The 18,521-nt window shown below is 42.1% G+C and overlaps 1 protein-coding gene and 1 long non-coding RNA gene across 8 annotated transcripts in view; one reads left to right on the top strand and one right to left on the bottom strand.

The window, feature by feature from the left end:
* The window catches only part of REXO1 (RNA exonuclease 1 homolog), a 54,316-nt gene extending 37,597 nt beyond the window's left edge, over positions 1 to 16,719 (bottom strand). For all 7 annotated transcript variants that reach the window (XR_014490835.1, XR_014490836.1, XR_014490837.1 and 4 more), the window contains exons 1-2: positions 16,410 to 16,719; positions 2,329 to 4,046 (exon numbers count right to left, since the gene is read on the bottom strand). Coding sequence is in view for 2 of the 7 variants with exons in the window: in XM_083349474.1 (XP_083205600.1) it covers positions 2,329 to 4,046; positions 16,410 to 16,587 (1,896 nt within the window). In the remaining 5 variants the exon portion in view is untranslated. The remainder of the gene's footprint in view (positions 1 to 2,328; positions 4,047 to 16,409) is intronic.
* The window catches only part of LOC310632811, a 269,935-nt gene that overhangs the window by 7,639 nt on the left and 243,775 nt on the right, over positions 1 to 18,521 (top strand). The window lies entirely within an intron of this gene.

The following is an 18,521-nucleotide window of genomic DNA, read 5'->3' as shown; positions in this document are numbered from 1 at the left end:
TTTCAAAATAACAAAAACACAAAGCTCATTTTGAAAAGCAGAACAGGTCAATGCTGCCTATTGCAGCTTAGAGCTGAATTTGGGGAGGGGGAGATATCATCATTCTCACAGGGCAAAGAAGAAGAAACAATCTCTCACATTCTTTGGTAACCACCTTCCAGATACATTGGAACTGAAACTGATAGGGACTTCTGCAGCTGCTGTGAACACATCTGGAAGACTGGGAAAAATTTATGGCTGAATTTGCTGTAGTAATTTTGCAGACAAGCAAATAACTTTATTTGGTCTTACCTTGCACCTGATGTGACTTCTACATCCAGGATACAGTTTTTTATTTTTTTTAAAAGAATTGCTACTGTAGGGGTTGAAGGATGCTTCTTAAAAACAAAAAATAATCATGTTTGGCCCACTGTACTACATAATTGACACATCCCTAATTTCCCCAATACAGGTAGTCCTCAACTTACAACCAGAACTGAGCCCAAAATTCCCACTGCCAAGCAACAGATTTGTTAAGTGAGTTTTGCCCCAATTTACAACCTGTCTTGTCCCAATTGTTAAATGAATCACTGCAGTTGTAATGTTAGTAGCTGCAGCTGTAAAGTGAATCTGGATCTCCCTCCCCCCCCCGGTTTATTTTGCTTCTCAGAAGGTTGCAAAAGGTAATCACATGACCCTGGGACACTGCAGCGGTCACAAACATGCCAAATGTCTGAATTTTGATCACGTGACCACGGGGATGCTGCAACAGTCGTTAAGCGTGAAAAACAGTCAGACGTCACTTTTTTCAGTACCGCTGTTACCTTCGAACGCTCACTACACGAATGGTTGCAAGTCAAGGATTACCTGTATCACATATTGGAAGATTTTACTGAAGCTACAAGAAATCAGGAAATGATTTCCCTAGGAATCAGGGGTAGGCAACCTTGGCCCTTTTATGACTCGTGGACTTCAGCTCCCAGAATTCCTGAGCCAGCCATGCTGAGGGGATAGGGAGAGGTTTCCAAGCTGAGCCACGCTGGCTCAGGAATTCTGGGAGTTGAAGTCCATAAAAGAGCCAAGGTTGCCTACCCCTGCCCTAGGTGGTTCAACAGTCTGGCCCAGTTTTTATTCTGACTGGAAGTGATTTTCCTCCAGAACCTCCAGCAGAGAAAGGCCCTTCCACAACAACTGTTAATTAGACCTCCTTCCTTTTTTTTTTAATGCCATGATCTGAATCTAAGTCTTTCCACAAGGAACACTAAGCTCTCCACCCTCTAAGCTACGGGATTTTTAATGAAAGAAAACAGCGAAGAAGCTCTATTGCTTGAGGCAACAGGCTTCTCTCACCCAATGTTTTCCTGTATAATGACACAGTGAAAATATAATTCCTAAAGCACGAGGTATATTAGGCCTCAGGCAATAAAACTGCCCCAAATCCCTAAGCAATCCCAAGAGTCTTTGCAAATTTATCTCTAATTAGTCAATACCCTGCTTGCTGTAAACTACTTTGCAAAGCCAAGGGCCAAGCGCCCTTGAAGTATAAAGGTATTTTATGACCCAATTTCTACGGTTTTTGTATACTAAAATATGTCTCTATATATTATGATCCCCTTAGTGACACCTTTGGCTAGCTTCCCCCCCCCCCCCGGGGAAGCTATATAAGCCATTACAGCCAGAAAATCCAAACTCACAGAATGTATGGAATGGAAGTGGCCGTGATCATCATCTAGTCTAAAGAAACTACTGTCACTTATAATGTTCTAAGATAGTCCTCAACTTACAACCACAGTTGAGCCCAAAATTTCTGTTGCTCAGTGAGACGTTTGTTCAGTGAGTTTTGCCTCATCTTGTGACCTTTCTTGCCACATTTAAGTGAAGCAATGAGGCTGTTAAGTTAGTAACATGGTTATTAAGCGAACCTGGCTTCCCCGCTGACTTTGCTTGTCAAAAGGTCTCCAAAGGTGATCACGTGACCCTGGGACACTGCAACCGTCATGTGACTCAGGTGCCAAGTTCTGAGCTTTGATCACGTGACCATGGGAAGGCTGCAGTGGTCATCAGTGGTGAAAACCGGTCATAAGTCACTTTTGTCAGTGCCACTGTAACTCTGAATGATCCCAAAATGAACTGTTGCAAGTTGGAAGATTACCTGTAGTTCTTCCTTTTATAACAACACTCAGTATGTCACATCATTTATATTTTTAAGTAAATCTTCTTACAATTCAAAGGAAGGCACAGTGACATCACGTCCAGAAACTATACAAGCAAGACAGGTATATTTTTAATTAAGCAGGCGGCGAAGCTTTGTTAACCCATCAGCCCACCCCAGTATTCTTAGATCTTTACCTGTTTTCCTAGCCTGCCTTTGTCTTCTGTTTTGACATCAGTGGATTCGTTAAAAATCCGAAGGCACTCCTCCATTGGGTCAGACTCAAAATCCAAATCCTTCTCTAGGCCAGAATAATCAATCTCATCATCAGAGGAAGAGGAAGCAGCAGGAGCCTGGGACAACTGAAGCTTCTTAACATTGGCTTTTCCATCGTAACAGGGAAAAGTCAAGTCAGCATCCTCTCTGTCTGAGTCTGAACTCACATCAGGGAATGGGAGAAGAGGCTGGCCCCCCTGCTCCTCCTCTCCACTCTCATCGCCAAAGAGATCGACGTGGCTCAGGGCCCGCTGTTTAACTTTGCATTTGGCCTCTGAATTCTCCTTGGCCTGGGAATTGGGCAATGTTTCCTTGGACCTTTTCAAGGCAGGTTGCTTGTCTTTCCTCCTATGCTGTTCAGTTTCACTGGAGATTTTGGGCTTCCTTTTCAACTCTGCAGCCTGGAGCTTGCTATTTTTTCTACTAGTCCCTGATTTTTCAGGAGCGGCAGCAGCTTTGCCAGCATCTTTGTTCTTGCCAGAGTTCTCCTCCTTAATTCCAGGCGTGATCACAGATTTCGATTTCGTGAGCTTCAGGCCATGCCTATCAATGTGGGACTTGCTTTGTTTCTCCTTACTCCTTTCCCCATTTTTGTGCTGGGCCTTCGTATCCATCTTCTCCTTGTCTCCTATTTTATCGTGATTTTTCTTACCAGGTGCCTTGTGGTCATTCTTCTTTTTCAGCTTATCCTTTGACGCCACTTTGTTCTTTTCCTTTGCTTTCGCATCTCTGTTAGGAGGCACTTTGACCAACTGGGCATTTTTCCCCACTAAATCTTTGACAGCAGTACTTTGAGGGCTCTCGATGTCTCCCATGTCATACTGCACAGCAGTCTCTTTCATTTGTCGAGAACTAGTATCGATCTGTGGGGTTCCCTTCTCTTTGGCTGCACCCAGTTTGCTTTCTGAACCTCCTTTAGATTTAAGGGGGATGGTAGAAGCTTCTTGGCATTCATCCTCCGAGTCAGAAAACCTGGCAATGGGCTCATCACTGCTAGTTTCGTCACAATATTTCTTGAATGAAGGAGAATACGCCTCCTCGTGATCAACTTCTCTCTTCCGCTTGGTCCCCTTTTGTTCTTTAGCTTTGCTCAACAGCCTGGCGGAATAATTTGAAAGGGGATCATATTCTAAATCTGTTGAAGGCTTGGAGTTGTCAATTATGTATTTGCTATTTACAACGGGGCTGCTGTACTTCTTCGGCTGACTGACCACAGTGGGAATATATTCCAGTGAGCTGCCCTTGCATTTCATATTGTTGAAGGAGTCCAAAGTATATTTGCTAGACTGACTAGCAGCAGCCACTGCAAGAGGAGTAGGATTGTAATCGTTATCACTATTTGCACTGTAACTACCTGGGTTGTACTCTAGTGAACTGAATGAGTTGGATGTTGCTAATCCAGCAGCCTTAGAAGCAAGTAAAGGAGGTTCAGATGAGCCATACTCTTTAGCTGTCTCCAGCAGCTCTTCATACTTCTTTTGCTCACGTTCAACTTCATTCTTGGCAGCTTCAATTGCCTTGTCAAACAACTCAAGCTCCAGAATTCCAGAGGCTGACTGGACAATATTGTCCAAAGTGCCATTGCTGTCCTGGGCCACAGGTTTGGGAAGTTCTGGGTTATAGGGGTCATAACCACACCCTGAAAAAGGAAGAAAAACAAGAATGTTAGCATCAACCATTCCCAGAATGCCCATCAAATCCCAATGATAAAAACTCATTTGATTATAAAAGATGTGAAAGCGAAGAACCAACTGCCATAAGGCCCTCAGAACAGTCTACATCAGCAGTCGTTCCTGTTATGTCATCCAGTCTTTCTGCATAAAAGTATGGCTGAAGAGACTTCTGTATTTTCTCGCTCTTTTCTTTAGACTTGTGACACAAATCCCTGCAGTAACATGAATGCGCTTGCATTTCTTATCTAAATTTGAAACTCACTTCAACAATGAGATGGGCGGCATATAAATTTTATAAATAAACAACTTTCCAGATCTTTCCTCCTACCTAAAATTGATAATATGCAACTTCAACCCCCATATATAGGAGACCTATCCATGACAAAGTATTATCTTTCGGGTCTCAAGCAAAGAACTTAGGTTGGGTTAGCGCTGTCTCTAGTATTTCACATTGGTTTGTAAAAATAATGGAGATTTTCAATTGCTTGGCCTTGAAGAAAGCGAGGAATGTTAACTGCTAGGTTATACAATTATTATTATTATTATTATTATTATTATTATTATTATTATTATTATTATTATTATTAATTATTATTATCTAGGTATACCTTCTTTCTAATTGGATTCAGGAGTAAATCTCAGCTAATCAGATTATCCTGTTCCTATGGGAGTTATCCTAATGCTAACATAACTAACAGTGATAGAGGATAAATCTATTATGGAGAAACTAATCCTCCAAATAATAACAGGCAAACTGCACTAAAAGTAGGACATGAATTAGCACACACCAATAATGAGACTGTGGTCCAAAATGAGAGACAAAGCCACAGGGCTATTGCAAGAAAGGGTGAAGGAATCTTAGCCAACAAAAGAGACAGTCAGCAGACAAGGACTGGAGGGGCATGTTTCGTTTGGAGCACAAATGAAAAGGAGACACGCATTAGCCATTTTCACTTCCAGTTCATGGTGAACAAGTGTCATGAACTTTTTTTTTAAGTAGAAATATGCTTTTAATTTCTAACTGAATCCCTAGTGTGGAGGAAATATAGGAGAATTCTACCATCTCTTTCACATAATACTGTATTTCTACCTGATAAATCTAACATTTTACAATAGAAAGAAAATTGCAGATACACAGAATTCAAATGAGTTCTGTACTGAGTTTATGGAGGCTCGCTTTGATAAGAGTTTATTTATTATTTATTTATTAATGGGACTTATATCCCGCCCTATCTCCCGAAGGACTCAGGGCGGCTAACAATAACATATAATAAGTACAGAGATTAAGATAAAATTAAAATTAAAGTCATCTGTGCAATAAATTAAAATTAAAAATTAAAATAAATTAAAAATTGTAAATATAATTAAAATGCCTGTCAGTCCAGGTCAGAGGGGTTTCATAAACGTTCAAGAACCAAGTTCACCTACAGCCGTGGTGACGAACCTATGGCACACGTACCACAAGTGGCATGCAGAGCCCTGTCTGTGGGCACGCGCACCATCGCCTTAATCCTAGGCCTTCAGCTGGGTTTTATAAAACCTTTTCGCTTTAGGCCTCCGCCGCCTTGTGCAAAAAAAAAAAAAAGGTTCAGTCAATCAATTTCAACTTCTTGCGGGGGGAAAAAAAGATCTCACAAAGTTGGAATTGATTGATTGAACTTTTTAGTCCCACCCAGTCTGCTGTTACCACTGCAGGCTCGCCCACCCAATGGGCCACAGCCACCCAATGGGCCACACCCACCATTGGGCACGGCCACCTGGCACCCGACAATACATAAGTGGGCTTTGGGTTGCAGTTTTGGCATTCCGTCGCCCTGAGTCTTCGGAGAAGGGCGGGATATAAATGGAATAAAAATAAAAAAAATAAAAATAAAAAGGCTCACCATCACTGACCTACAGCCATTAGCCATGATAGTTTGGAATTCTCGCTGTCATCCCCGGCCCTCTTCCTTAGCCACATATGCCAAGAGAAAAGAAAAGACTTGGAAGAAAGTTGCACAACGCCTACTGATACACGCTATCCCCATTCAGGGAACACTGTTACTACTAGTAATTTAAGAATGCTCAGGGCTCCAGTAGACAGGAACAAATCGACCTCACGTTGTGAGAAAGGAATAGCTTAGGCAACAGGGATTGAGCTCCACCTCATCTAATTAATGTCTTTGGAAATATCAGCAAAGACTCCTCAGAACAAGACGAAACAGGGCACCTATTGCAAGAAAAGTTCTAGGAAAAACCTATTGCTTTAAAAAAAACCTGTTTTCAACTCCCTTTTTTTAAAAAAAAATTGTCGCTTTTTCTTCCCCTCTTGAAAGCTAAAGATAAGACTGCTGTAGACAAAGGAGTGGTTTATCCAAACCACCCCACGTGGAAACATATCTCCACATCCAAAGTTTGTCTCTTCTTCTACTCTGAAACTCTACTCGCTCTACCCTCTGAAGTTATCCAAACTTCAAAACTTAAAATATGCCCGAAACGTTGTTTTGAGCAGGTCTATGCATTTACGAGAGCCAGTTTGAATGGTTAAGGCACCAGGTTAGAAGCCAGGAGACTGTGAGTTCTAGTCCTGCTTTAGGCGTGAAGCCAGTTGGCTGACCTTGTGCAGATCACTATCTCTCAGCCCTGGAGAAAAGACAATGGAAAAACACCTTCCCAGAAAAACCGCACGGGCTTTTTCAGGCAATCGCCAGGAGTCAAAAACTGACTCAAAAGGCGCACAGAAATACATTTATGGCTACCTCATGCTCTGTAGCACTTCAGGAAGATTTTACTGAAACTGCAATTCAAAAATTACTTTAGAAACCCTCGCAAGTTTCACTCCTCCAGAATCTGCATTTAAACTCATGCCAAGGGTTTGAATCTTTCTTGAACATCTGCAGTTCAAAACTTAACATGTCTATAATTAGTAAGAAAAGAACTTTATACGCAGAGAGTACTTGAATGTTGGTCAAACCAGCTCCCAAACCCTACAAAAGATTTATTTTAGTAGCCTATTTTTTTTAAAAAAAGCATTTCTTAAGCAGTTAAAAGTTTCTGATAACAAGTATTGGAAAAGTCCATTTTCTGTCTGAATATCTGAAAAACTTCCATCACTGACAGTAGATCAAAATCTATAAGAATAAGTTAGACCTCATATAAGGAGGCTTTTCATGTCCCTAAAGTTAGCCACTGTCTAAAAACGTGCCAAAAGAGACCATCGTGGACTTAATTACAGATTAGACCTATCCCAATTCAGTTACATTTTTCCCTCTTCTCAGAAATATATATTGGGAAAAGCTCAGGAAAATAATACTACCTGCACAAAATCACTTTAAATTCTGAATATGTTCCTGGAATAAATACCTACCAAGGATTTTAAGCTTTCAAAGAAATGTACAAGATCCAAGATGCATAAACATTTCATATCTCAGATCCTTTCCTTCCATACCATGTTCTTGTCATGTAACATTTTAACCACAATCTTAACGCAATTCCAATTGCTCAAACAATAAACACTGTTCTGCTATTAAAAGCTGAAAGGGGAAGACTTAAGAATGTAAGTAATATTTTGTCTTCCGCCTAACACTATATACAACTAGATGATGCTATTAAATTGATTTCTAAACTTTTTCTAGTCAATGTTTTCATAAATAAGTCCAGAATTACCTAAAAAGAAAATATGTTAACCAATGTTTTGGACACAGGTGGCAAAGAAGAGCTAAAATAGCCCACTGATGTATAAAAACTAAGCAGCTCTTTTGTATAACGCTTTCAATCGTACAGCCAGTATGTAAAAAGACTGCCACTATGTTATTTCTTTCTGACATAACAAAGGTAAAATCATAATCAGTGGACAGAAATTTTATTTTCTCTTTTTTACCTGGGCTCTCATGCACAGACAGACAATGGAGATACTTGTTCATACTTTCATCCAAAGGTCTCCTTCCCTTTTAAATGTCTTCTTTGCCTCTGCAGCCACCCTGACACATCAAGCTATCAAAACATCTCCTACTGTACAACTGCCAGCTCTTGGACAGCAAAGATAGTTGAAGACTGGAGGACAGCAGACAGGAAGCTTGTTAGTCCCACCTTCACGTACCCTGCTCTTAAAGAGGTACTTCCCTCTTAAATTACCCCATTGTTCTTTAAAAAATAGCTCACATTCAGAACAAGCACCTCACATACACCAAAGCTCCAAATGTACAGTAGACAAATTTCCACGTTATAAACTATATATAGTTTAAAACTAGTAGGAAGTTGCAGCTGATTCACAAGGCAGCAACCATGTGCTTCCTAGCACCTGCTATCAGAAGCAAATTACGCCTTTGTGGAAGTCCCTACGCTAGATCCTTATAAGCTTATAGAAGCCGTTTAAAGTGCTGGTTGGGTTTAAAAAGCCCAATGTGGCTTGGCAACTACCTCTGGGACTGCGTACTCCAAGCAGGCTTGCTCCAGCCAATGCTGCCATCACAGGACAAACAAATAGCCCCCGTTTTCCAGGAAGGGTGGGGACTGAAGCTAGAAAGTGCCATTTCTCAATGACATCACCCATTCTTTGAAATACTATCACTCTCCCTATTTACATTTAGGAAAATGCTGAAAACTGAATTTTTTTTAAGTGTGTTTGCGCTTTAAGATGGCATCACGTGTGTTAAATGTGTTGAGCTGATTGGTTAGTAATACTCAACTGAAGGCGTGTATGCACTGTTGCTGACCTAGTTGCAATTTTAATGGAGTTTACAATGGTCGCTTTATATAATTTACCATGGGTGTTTTAATTCTTTTTGTACTGTTTCCTTATGTTAACCACTGAGAGTTATATTTTAATTGCAGTGGCATATAAAGGGAACGTGGTGGCTCAGTGGGTTAGGACGCTGAGCTTGTCGATCAGAAGGTCGGCAGTTTGGCGGGTCAAATCCCAAGTGCCACGTAAAAGAGTGAGCGCCTGTTACTCGTCCCAGCTTCTGCCAACCTAGCAGTTCGAAAGCACGTAAAAATGCAAGTAGAAAAATAGGGACCACTACGGTGGGAAGGTAACAGCGTTCCGTGCGCCTTTGGCGTCTAGTCATGCCGTCCACATGACCACGGAGACATCCTTAGACAAGCGCTGGCTCTTTGGCTTTGAAACGGAGATGAGCACCAGCCCCTAGAGTTGGAAACGACTAGCATGCATGTGCGGGAGAACCTTTACCTTTACCTATAAATGGAATAGTGAGACTCACTGAGTATAACTTAGGTTAGCATGTATTTATGAATTACCCAATTACTAGAAGGTGGCTACTGTATACATTTTTGGAAAGGGGAAAGCACTAGACATCGCCAGTCACTCTGATACTGATGACTGGGACAACTGAAGAATAGATTATAAAGCGATCAACTTGAAACAGAAACTATTCAAATAATTTAACAAAATGGCTACCAGCCAGAGGAAAGCCGAGGAGAACCAAAGCAATACCAGCTCAGCCACTGAGATCTTCAACTGAGGTCTTACTCGCTCTGTTGCTGATGCAAAATGTCCAAAGGATCGTCCCCTAGCAAGGGCTTTCTTGTTTATGATGTCACTGGCTTTGGAAATACAATGGTAATAAATAATAGTTTCCACTTCTTTTCCTCAATTCTATAGCATGATGGAAAACTAGTGGAAAAAATCTGTAAAACCAATTCACAATCCAGCCCCAAATTATATAAATATATATTTTATGGGAGAAGACAACAACTGCAGGACAAGATCCTGCAGGAGAAGGGCAGTGTGGACAAGCGTGGGATCTGGCAGGGTGAGAGCTGTGAACCATAAACACAAAGCTTTCGCTGTATCCCTGCATAACAGGGACATTAATGGGGACATTAAGGAGACAGGTCAAGGTAGCTGTGATGATAACTCAAATAAGCAGGGGATCGTGGTCCGAGATGAAGAACTTGTTTTTGACAGGGAGAAGTACGAATCAGGTATTACACTTCAGTCATGCAAGAAGAGCAAGGCATCCAAAAAGAGAAGCCACCTTCTGGTTGGTGATTCAATTATAAGGGATGTAAACTTAGGAAAGGACACAGAGGTTTCGAAAGATGTCAGGTGTCTTCCAGGTGCTACTGCTAGTAGGGACAAGAAGCGTATTTTTAAAATAGTCAAGAATGCCAGCAAGGACTGTAATGTGGATGCTATTGTGGAGGAATATTTAAACTAAACAATGGGGACAGTGAGTTAATTGATACAGAACATCCCTGTCCCCGGCAATCTAAAAATTATAGGGTTATCAATGCATGTAACATTGATGTCTGTGTGGACAAGTATATCAACCTTGCTGTCAAGCAAAATCAAGCTTTTAATAACGAATGCCACACAAAGTGCACTAACCAAACAGGTGGTAAGAAAATAGGGGAACTCAGGCACCACACAGGTTATGTAGAAAGTAAACACAGAGTCAGTCATAAAGGACTCAAATGTCTATACACCAATGCACAGAGTATGAACAGTAAACAGGGTGAACTAGAAATTCAGGTAAATGAGGGAAGATATGAGATTGTTGCCATTAAGGAAATATGGTGGGATGAAACCCACAAATGGAACACAAAACTAGAGGGATTTAATATATTTAAAGAAACAGAGGAGGTGGAGTTGCTCTCTCTATAAGAAATAACTACATCTCTACAGAAATAGAGCACAACAATGATGAAAACTGTCTTGAATGCATTTGGGTCAATATAAAAGGGGGGGAATGATACTGCCATAGGTGTATACTGTAGGCCGCCCAACCAAACAGAGGAAATAGACGAACAGTGCTAGGCTGCAATAACAGAGGGATAGAATCAAGATCATGTGTATTAATACCACTTTACAATGCCTTGGTAAGGCCATACATGGAATACTGCAGCCAGTTTTGGTCACCACGATGTAAAAAAGATGTTGAGATTCTAGAAAGAGTACAGAGAAGAGCAACAAAGATGATTACGGGACTGGAGGCTAAAACATATAAGGAACGGTTGCTGGAATTGGGTATGTCTAGTTTAATGAAAAGAAGGACAAGGGGTGACATGATAGCAGTGTTCCAATATCTCAGGGGTTGCCACAAAGAAGAAGGAGTGAAGTTTTTCTCCAAAGCGCCTGAAGGCAGGACAAGAAACAATGGATGGAAACTAATCAAGGAGAGAAGCAACCTAGAACTAAGGAGAAACTTCCTGACAGTTAGAACAATTAACCAGTGGAACAACCTGCCTCCAGAAGCGGTGAAGAGACTGGACAGCCATTTGTGGTTTCCTGCCTGAGCAGGGGGTTGAACTATATGACCTCCAAAGTCCCTTCCAACTTCTTCTTCCTATTATTATTATTATTATTATTATTATTATTATTATTATTATTATTATTATTAATTACTACTACTACTACTACTACTGAACATTGTCCATGGGGTTGCGATGGGTCGGACACGACTTTGCAACTTACAACTATTACTACTACTACTACTACTTCAGAGAAATCTCTACCAAAGCAGTTTTAGACCAGACTTTGCTATGGCAGCCAAGAATAATTAGTTTTTAAGAAGCATTGATATTGATCCATAAGTTGTCTCTGATTAAATTGTGCTGATATGCAAACACATTATTCTATGATACAGCCCCTTTATATATGGTACTATATAATGTATGAGCAACTTCTAATCTGTATATAAACCTTGTTTGCATCCGCCATTAGCTAGCAAGATTATGCCTCATAAAAGATAGGAAGACCTAAAAACCATTTTATAAATCTTTTTATAGTAATGTTTTTTTAAAATTACAACTGAAAAGATATAAACTAATACAAACTGAAAAAAGAGAGAATGTGCAGAAAAAATAGAAAAGAAAAAGTACTATAGTAAAGATAAAGAAAAGACATACATAAGAAATTACTTCCCTCTCCATCACAAGTATAAACAGCTTTAGTAACTTATCATCTTCTCTTAAAATACAAACTATCTCTTCCTCTCATTTAGCATCTCTTATCTATAAACAAATCTTTAAAACCTCATTGTTTAGTCCTGTCCAGCAAAAGTCCATTAAGGGTTACCACAGACAATTTTTTTTATTTATTTTAATTCCATTTATATCCCGCCCTTCTCCGAAGACTCAGGGCAGCTTACATGTATCTGCCTGCTTATTAGGGCTTTCATACACCCCCCAAGCGGCATTATTACAAAGTCAGCTTAATTGCCCCCAACAATCTGGGTCCTCATTTTACCTACCTGGGAAGGATGGAAGGCTGAGTCAACCTTGAGCCTGGTGGGATGCGAACCTGCACTAATTGCAGGCAGCTGGTGTTACTTAAGGAGGCATTAGCCCACTCCTCCACCAAGGCTCTTATATACCTTTTGTTTTCTTCTGTTCAATTGGATTGATTCTTGGAGAATACCTGGATACTTCCCGGCAGTTTTGTTGGCAAGGTTTTCCAGAAACAGTTTGCCATTACCTTCTTCCAAGAGCTGAGAGAAAATGAGTGGTCCAAGGTCACCCAGCTGGCATTTGGTCTAAGCTGGGCCTAGAAGTCATGATCCTACTGTTCCTAGCCTGATGTCAGTTTGGTATGAACTATACCTGTGGTGGCGAACCTATGGCACGCATGCCACAGGTGGCACGCAGAGCCCTCTCTGTGGGCATGCGCGCCGTTGCCCCAGTCCTTGGCCTTCAGCTAGGTTTTATAAAACCTTTTCGCTTTAGGCCTCTGCCGCTGTGTGCAAAAAAAAAAAAAGGTTGAATCAATCAATTTCAACTTCTCACGGGGAAAAAAAAAGATCTCACAAAGCAGGAATTGATTGATTGAACTTTTTAGTCCCACCAAGTCCCGCAGCCACGCCCACCCAATGGGCCACGCCTACCCGGGCACCTGATGATACATAAGTGGGTTTTGGGTCGTAGTTTGGGCCCCTGGTCTCTAAAAGGTTCGCCACCACTGCTCTATACCGAACTCTCCAATATTAATATTTACTTTAACCTTGATCAAATATAACAACTCTATATTCCTTCCTTTTACTTTTAACAAATTTGATATATAATCCCTGCAAATACTGTCCTAGAACTGTCCTCCACCAATAAGTCAATAAACAGACACATTGACATCAACGCAATCTGCCAATGGCTGAGAACGAAAGAACTACTTTAACTGCAATCCCAAAGGCAGCATTTAAAACGAACAAGCAGGCACCCCGCCACACAGCAACAAAAATCACAATCCCCACAAGAAGCTGGACCACGTCTCAACAAGGACAGCCAGCCAACAAAACAACCCAAAACAAACACCATTTGCATCACATGGACGATGCTTAAACACCAAAGACTACGGCCCAGCAACAAAAACCAGCCAATCAAACAGCCCAAAACCAGACCATGACTCAGAAACATCTGGACAAATAACACCCACACCAATTTATATCATACAAAAAGGTGTTTAAAGGGCAGTGCTGACAGATGAGCACAATTCAAAGCGCATTGAAGATGTCCCCCCGAAAGGAGACAAAACGTTTGCAACCAAATCGCCACGCTCAGACATCAAACCAACAGCCCAACTACCAACCTGAGCTACTAATATTCAAATACATCTCAGCCACTGTCCTAGAACTTGATTTCTTTTCATTTTTCTTTTTCCCTTCCCCTTCTCACAAAACTCTTCAAAACTTTAACAAGTCTCTTTCTAAGTCCAATGTAGGGAAAGGAGTCTGTCATTTTTAAATCCTGTTAGTCTCAGTCTTGTCCAGTAAAGCTTGCTCCTCTTCTGTAACATCTTTTTTATATAAATCTTTGAGGATATAATGGCAATGTACAATACCAGCAAATATATCATTATGATGCAGATGAATTACACAATGCATATGTCAAATTAAAAAGAATCACATCATAGGCAGTCTCAACTTACAATCATTTGTTTAGTGACCATTCATATTTACAATGGCACTGGAAAAAATGACTTACAACCGGTTTCACATCACCACTGCAGCATCCCCATGATCGTATGTTCAAAATTCAGGCTCTTGGCAACTGACGTGTATTTTTGACAGTTGCATTGTCCTGAGGTTATGTGATTACCATTTGTAACCTTTCCAGCTGGTTTCTGACATGCAAAGCCAGATTCATTTAACAACCACAAGATTCACTTAACTGAAGTGATTCGCTTAGCACCTGTGGCAAAAAGGTTGTAAAATGGGGCACAACTCATTTGCTTAGCAATAGAAATGTTGGGCTGAATTGTGGTCATAAACTGAGGATTACCTGTATAATCTTAAAGCAGGAAGAACTTTAATAGCCAGGTTACATCTGTATAGCTTGGAGGAACAAGCATGATGTACACTTTACCCTGACCATAAACATTACCTACCAGGTTCCTTTCCCCACCAATTTAATTTTAAAAACCGCTTAAACTAAAACAAAAAGTGCAGTGGTATCTTATCAATTCACCTTCTTGGAAACTGAACGTATATGTATACATTCGAACTAGACTGTGATGTTTCTCTGGGCCGTGTGTGTGTGTATGTGTGCGTGTGTGTTTGTGTATGCATAATGCAACACAATTTCATTTTAATGTATGCTGATTAGTGTACATTTAAAGTGACAATAAAATTATATTCTATTTTCTATTCTCTATTCTTTTGCACAGCACAGGAGCAAGTGGAAAAAGCAAGCCTCTGTGGCAACAACCTAGCAAGCAGGCTGGCAACTTGTTTTCAAAATCTTGCATGTTTACTGACCTAACCTGAAGCAAGCCAGGAAGCAAGAGTGGCCCTTTTACTCTGGCCCATCCGTATCAGCACACAGCCAGGGTGAAAACCTTTTCTAAATGCAGAGGCTCTATTTAATTACCACGCCATTTCTAAAGCTAACTGTACACATGACCACGCCCACATTTCATGACACCGATTCCCACAAATTATGCCTTGCGAGGAAAGAACCTCGTACAAAGAAAGCAACTGTGAATCGAGAAGGCATAGAATGGTAGGAGACAAGTGTCTGTACCAGACATGTCAAACACAAGGCCCGGGGGCCGCATCTGGCCCCAGAAGTGGTTTCATGTGGCCCCCGAAGCCAACCTGGAAACAGTGAGGGAACGGTCCCTGCTGCCTTGGCCCTGGCCCAGAGACCCTCCTCCTGCCCGAGACCCCCAGATCTGTCCCACTCCTGCCCAGGCCCCGATAGGCACCCTTGATGCCAATGATGTAGAGCTGGCCATGCCCACTCAGTAGGCCATACGCACTCCAGCCATGCCCACCCAGTAGGCTGCGCCCACCCTGGCCATACCCACCCGGCCCCCGAGGGTAACCACAATGCTGATGTGGCCCTCAATGAAATTGAGTTTGACACCCGTGGTCTATACGCGCTCTCTCTCTCTCTCTCTCTCTCTCTCTCTCTCTCTCTCTCTCTGCTCTCTCTCTTTCTCTCCAAGACAAGTTTTTTTTTTAAGAAAAACCCTCTTGAATTGGTTACAATAACTTACGAACGTACACATTATTATTATTATTTTTTCTTACACAGATGCGATATGGGAGTCAGGGAGGAGGAGTAATTGCCCCGGGAGGCTTCATTCTGCCCACCCCGTTCAGGAGAAGCTGCTGCAGGCGCGTTATGTTTATGTTTATGTTTATTGGACTTATATACCGCCCTTCTCCCGTAGGACTCAGGGCGGTTCACAAGGTATTTAAAATAACAATACAAATTACAAAAGTTAAGAACAATTAAAATAAATTTAGTCCTTGAATAAAATAAAACCCCTGTTAAACTCCAATTAAAACCCCATTAAGTGGCTGCTCCTTGCCCTACCCCGGGGGTCGGCAACCTCGGCTCTTTTATGACTCGTGGACTTCAACTCCCAGAATTCCTGAGCCAGCATAGCTGGCTCAGGAATTCTGGGAGTTGAAGTCCACGAGTCATAAAAGAGCCGAGGTTGCCGACCCCTGCCCTACCCCATTGGGGTATGAGCGATTCTACTCTGGGAAAAGGGAAGCTCTCCTGGGCTTTCCTCCCATCCCAAACGCTCTTGGGAAATTCCCTCACACTTACAAGGTTAGTTCTCCTTCCCCAGATCAGGGCGAGGAAGAAGCCTCGCCGAAGTGATTCCCGCGACCACACCTCATCCCCCGAGACAGGGTGGGTTATAAAGCCGCCTGGGGGGGTGCGGGGGGGGGCTGTCGCCGTAATATAGAGAGCAGGGGATTTCTTTAACCTAAGAAAAGCCAGCCACGTCCCGGCCTTTACGAGCTGCCTTTATCCGACGCGAGAGGGGGACGCCGATACTTTTCGTCTCCAGCCCGAGTTCAACAGCGCCACGGAGCACGGCGAGAGGGCTTTTTCCTCAGGCCGCGGGTGGAGGAGAGGTCACCGTGCTGTCCGATTACCTCCGAGTGTGGCGGGGCGTCTGTCGGGACCAGACAGGGCCAAAAGGCGTCGAGGCGGTATAGGGCCATCGGAGGTGTGTTGGGCCCCGGGCGGGTGTCTGAATTGGCAGTAAGGCCTCCCGCAGGCCTGCCCGTAGGGACATTCGATGCCGCGGAAGAAGCCGCTCGAGCAGAGCATCCCGCCGGTGCATGAGGAGAAGAAAAGCAGGTCGCGGAATACCCCAAACTGTCGCTTTCCCTCAGCTGATTTTTTTCGCAGCTTCAGGCTGCGGCCATCTTCCTTTCGGGCAAGAAAGTGTCGTTCCAAAGCGAATGGCGCATGCGCAGAGTCAGGGCGACGAAAGAAGCCAGCTCGGCGGCCTCCACTAAGGGCAAGACGTAGGAAGTAAGGAACAAGGTTGCCATCTTACTTAAAGGGAAAGAAGCTGGGTCCCAAGGGCGCATGTTCCGCAAAGACCTCGGCTGTAACTTTAAGGCAGAGGTCAAAGGTGTGCAGCACGGGATAGAGATGCTGAAAATTTCGCAGCCATTAAGGACAACGTAAGGAATGCGCGCTCGCCATTGGATAAAATAGGGCAGGTCCCTTCCGGGCTTTGCATGGCAACACAGCTGGCTTGCTTTAAGGTGGCTATGAAGGTGCCTGTTCAAAAATGCCTGTAGTTTATGAAAAGAAATCCATTGCTTTGCAGATTTTAAAATAAAGTAAGAAAGATTTAGAACTTTTCCCTACAATCAAAAGTCTCGAATAAAACTGACAAATCTGGACTTGAGAGTTCCATCGTTGCATCCTTAGAGCAGTATGCATGCATGCTGGCTGTGGATTCTGGCAGTTAAATGTTTCATGTTCCTTAAAATTTCCATCGTTGAGAAACGCTTTGTATCTGCATTGTTAAATGGGCTTTTTCCCCCAGGAGAAATGCAGCTCAGGAGATAGTCCAGCTCCACAAGCAATTATGAAAGTAGACAGATGCTATGCCAGTGTGGAAGACATGGAAATTAGATACTGACCTTTCATTTGATCCTCACAACTGGCAGCACAAGCTGAAAGCCCACTGAGAATATCAATATTGGTTCTCCTGCTTTTATTAATGCAAAGGGGAGGAAGATCTAATAGCAATCCCCTTGCAACATTACATGAACACAGTCCGCTGAAACTGGATGGCCAATAAATTTAAATAAAATGTGGATTTAAATACAGGTTTTCATGCAATATGCTGAGCTCTGATGTAGTTTGCTTGGTATCTGGGTAGTGTGTTCGTGAAGCCTAAATTATCATTTAGCTGCAGGTTGTATAAAGCTGTCAATCCTGGGGCAGTTATTAAAAAAAGAACTGTATCAACCCAAATGACTGATTTGTCTCCTTTAGCTTACTAGAGAATCTTACAAAATATAACTACTATACAGGGTATGTTTTAAAAAGTTGAGATATATGGAGCAATATATGATGCTATATTGAGCACATGATTGGGCTGCCGTCTTGAACTTTTTGACCACTTTGCAGACATCCCTACTTATTTTTCCCCCTCAGGAATCGTTTTGTCCAATGGAACCTGTGCCCAGGATAACAAGTTGTAGATAACCATACAGAGGCTGAAGCTGTGATTTGCACCACCTTTTCTAGACGAAATGCCAACATCTTCCAGATTGTTTAGATGCAGCTCCTAGGATTGCTCAACATGAAAATTCCAACAGGATTGCTATTTTGGAATTCTAGGATATGATCCCAATGTATCTGGAAGACACCAGTTTAGAGAATGTCGAGACATGCCAGTTCTGATAACTTGGATTCACCAAAGAGATGCTCATTGGCCCATTTTAGTAATAAACAAATCAATAAACAATAGAAGTGGATTTTTGATAAAGTACCCTTTTCCTTATAAACAAAAAAAGCCCTGTACAAATACCTCCATGATTTGTAATTTTCATTTTAATGATTCAATGTAATGTATCCATCTTACTTTATTAGCAATACCCTAGGATTGAGGCAGCGAATAAATCACATATAAACCTTTTTTTAACAACCTGTGATCCCTTAATTTGGGGTAAAGTTGGAGCAACTGGATGGAGCTGAGCACTTACTGGTTGGATGCCCTTCCTGATGCCACGCGGAGT

This window comes from Vipera ursinii (genome assembly GCF_947247035.1).
Source record: "Vipera ursinii genome assembly, chromosome: 1".
NCBI classification, from domain to species: Eukaryota; Metazoa; Chordata; class Lepidosauria; order Squamata; family Viperidae; genus Vipera; species Vipera ursinii.
The sequence above is the reverse complement of the archived record's forward strand: the minus strand, read 5'-3'. Positions and strand labels throughout refer to the sequence as shown.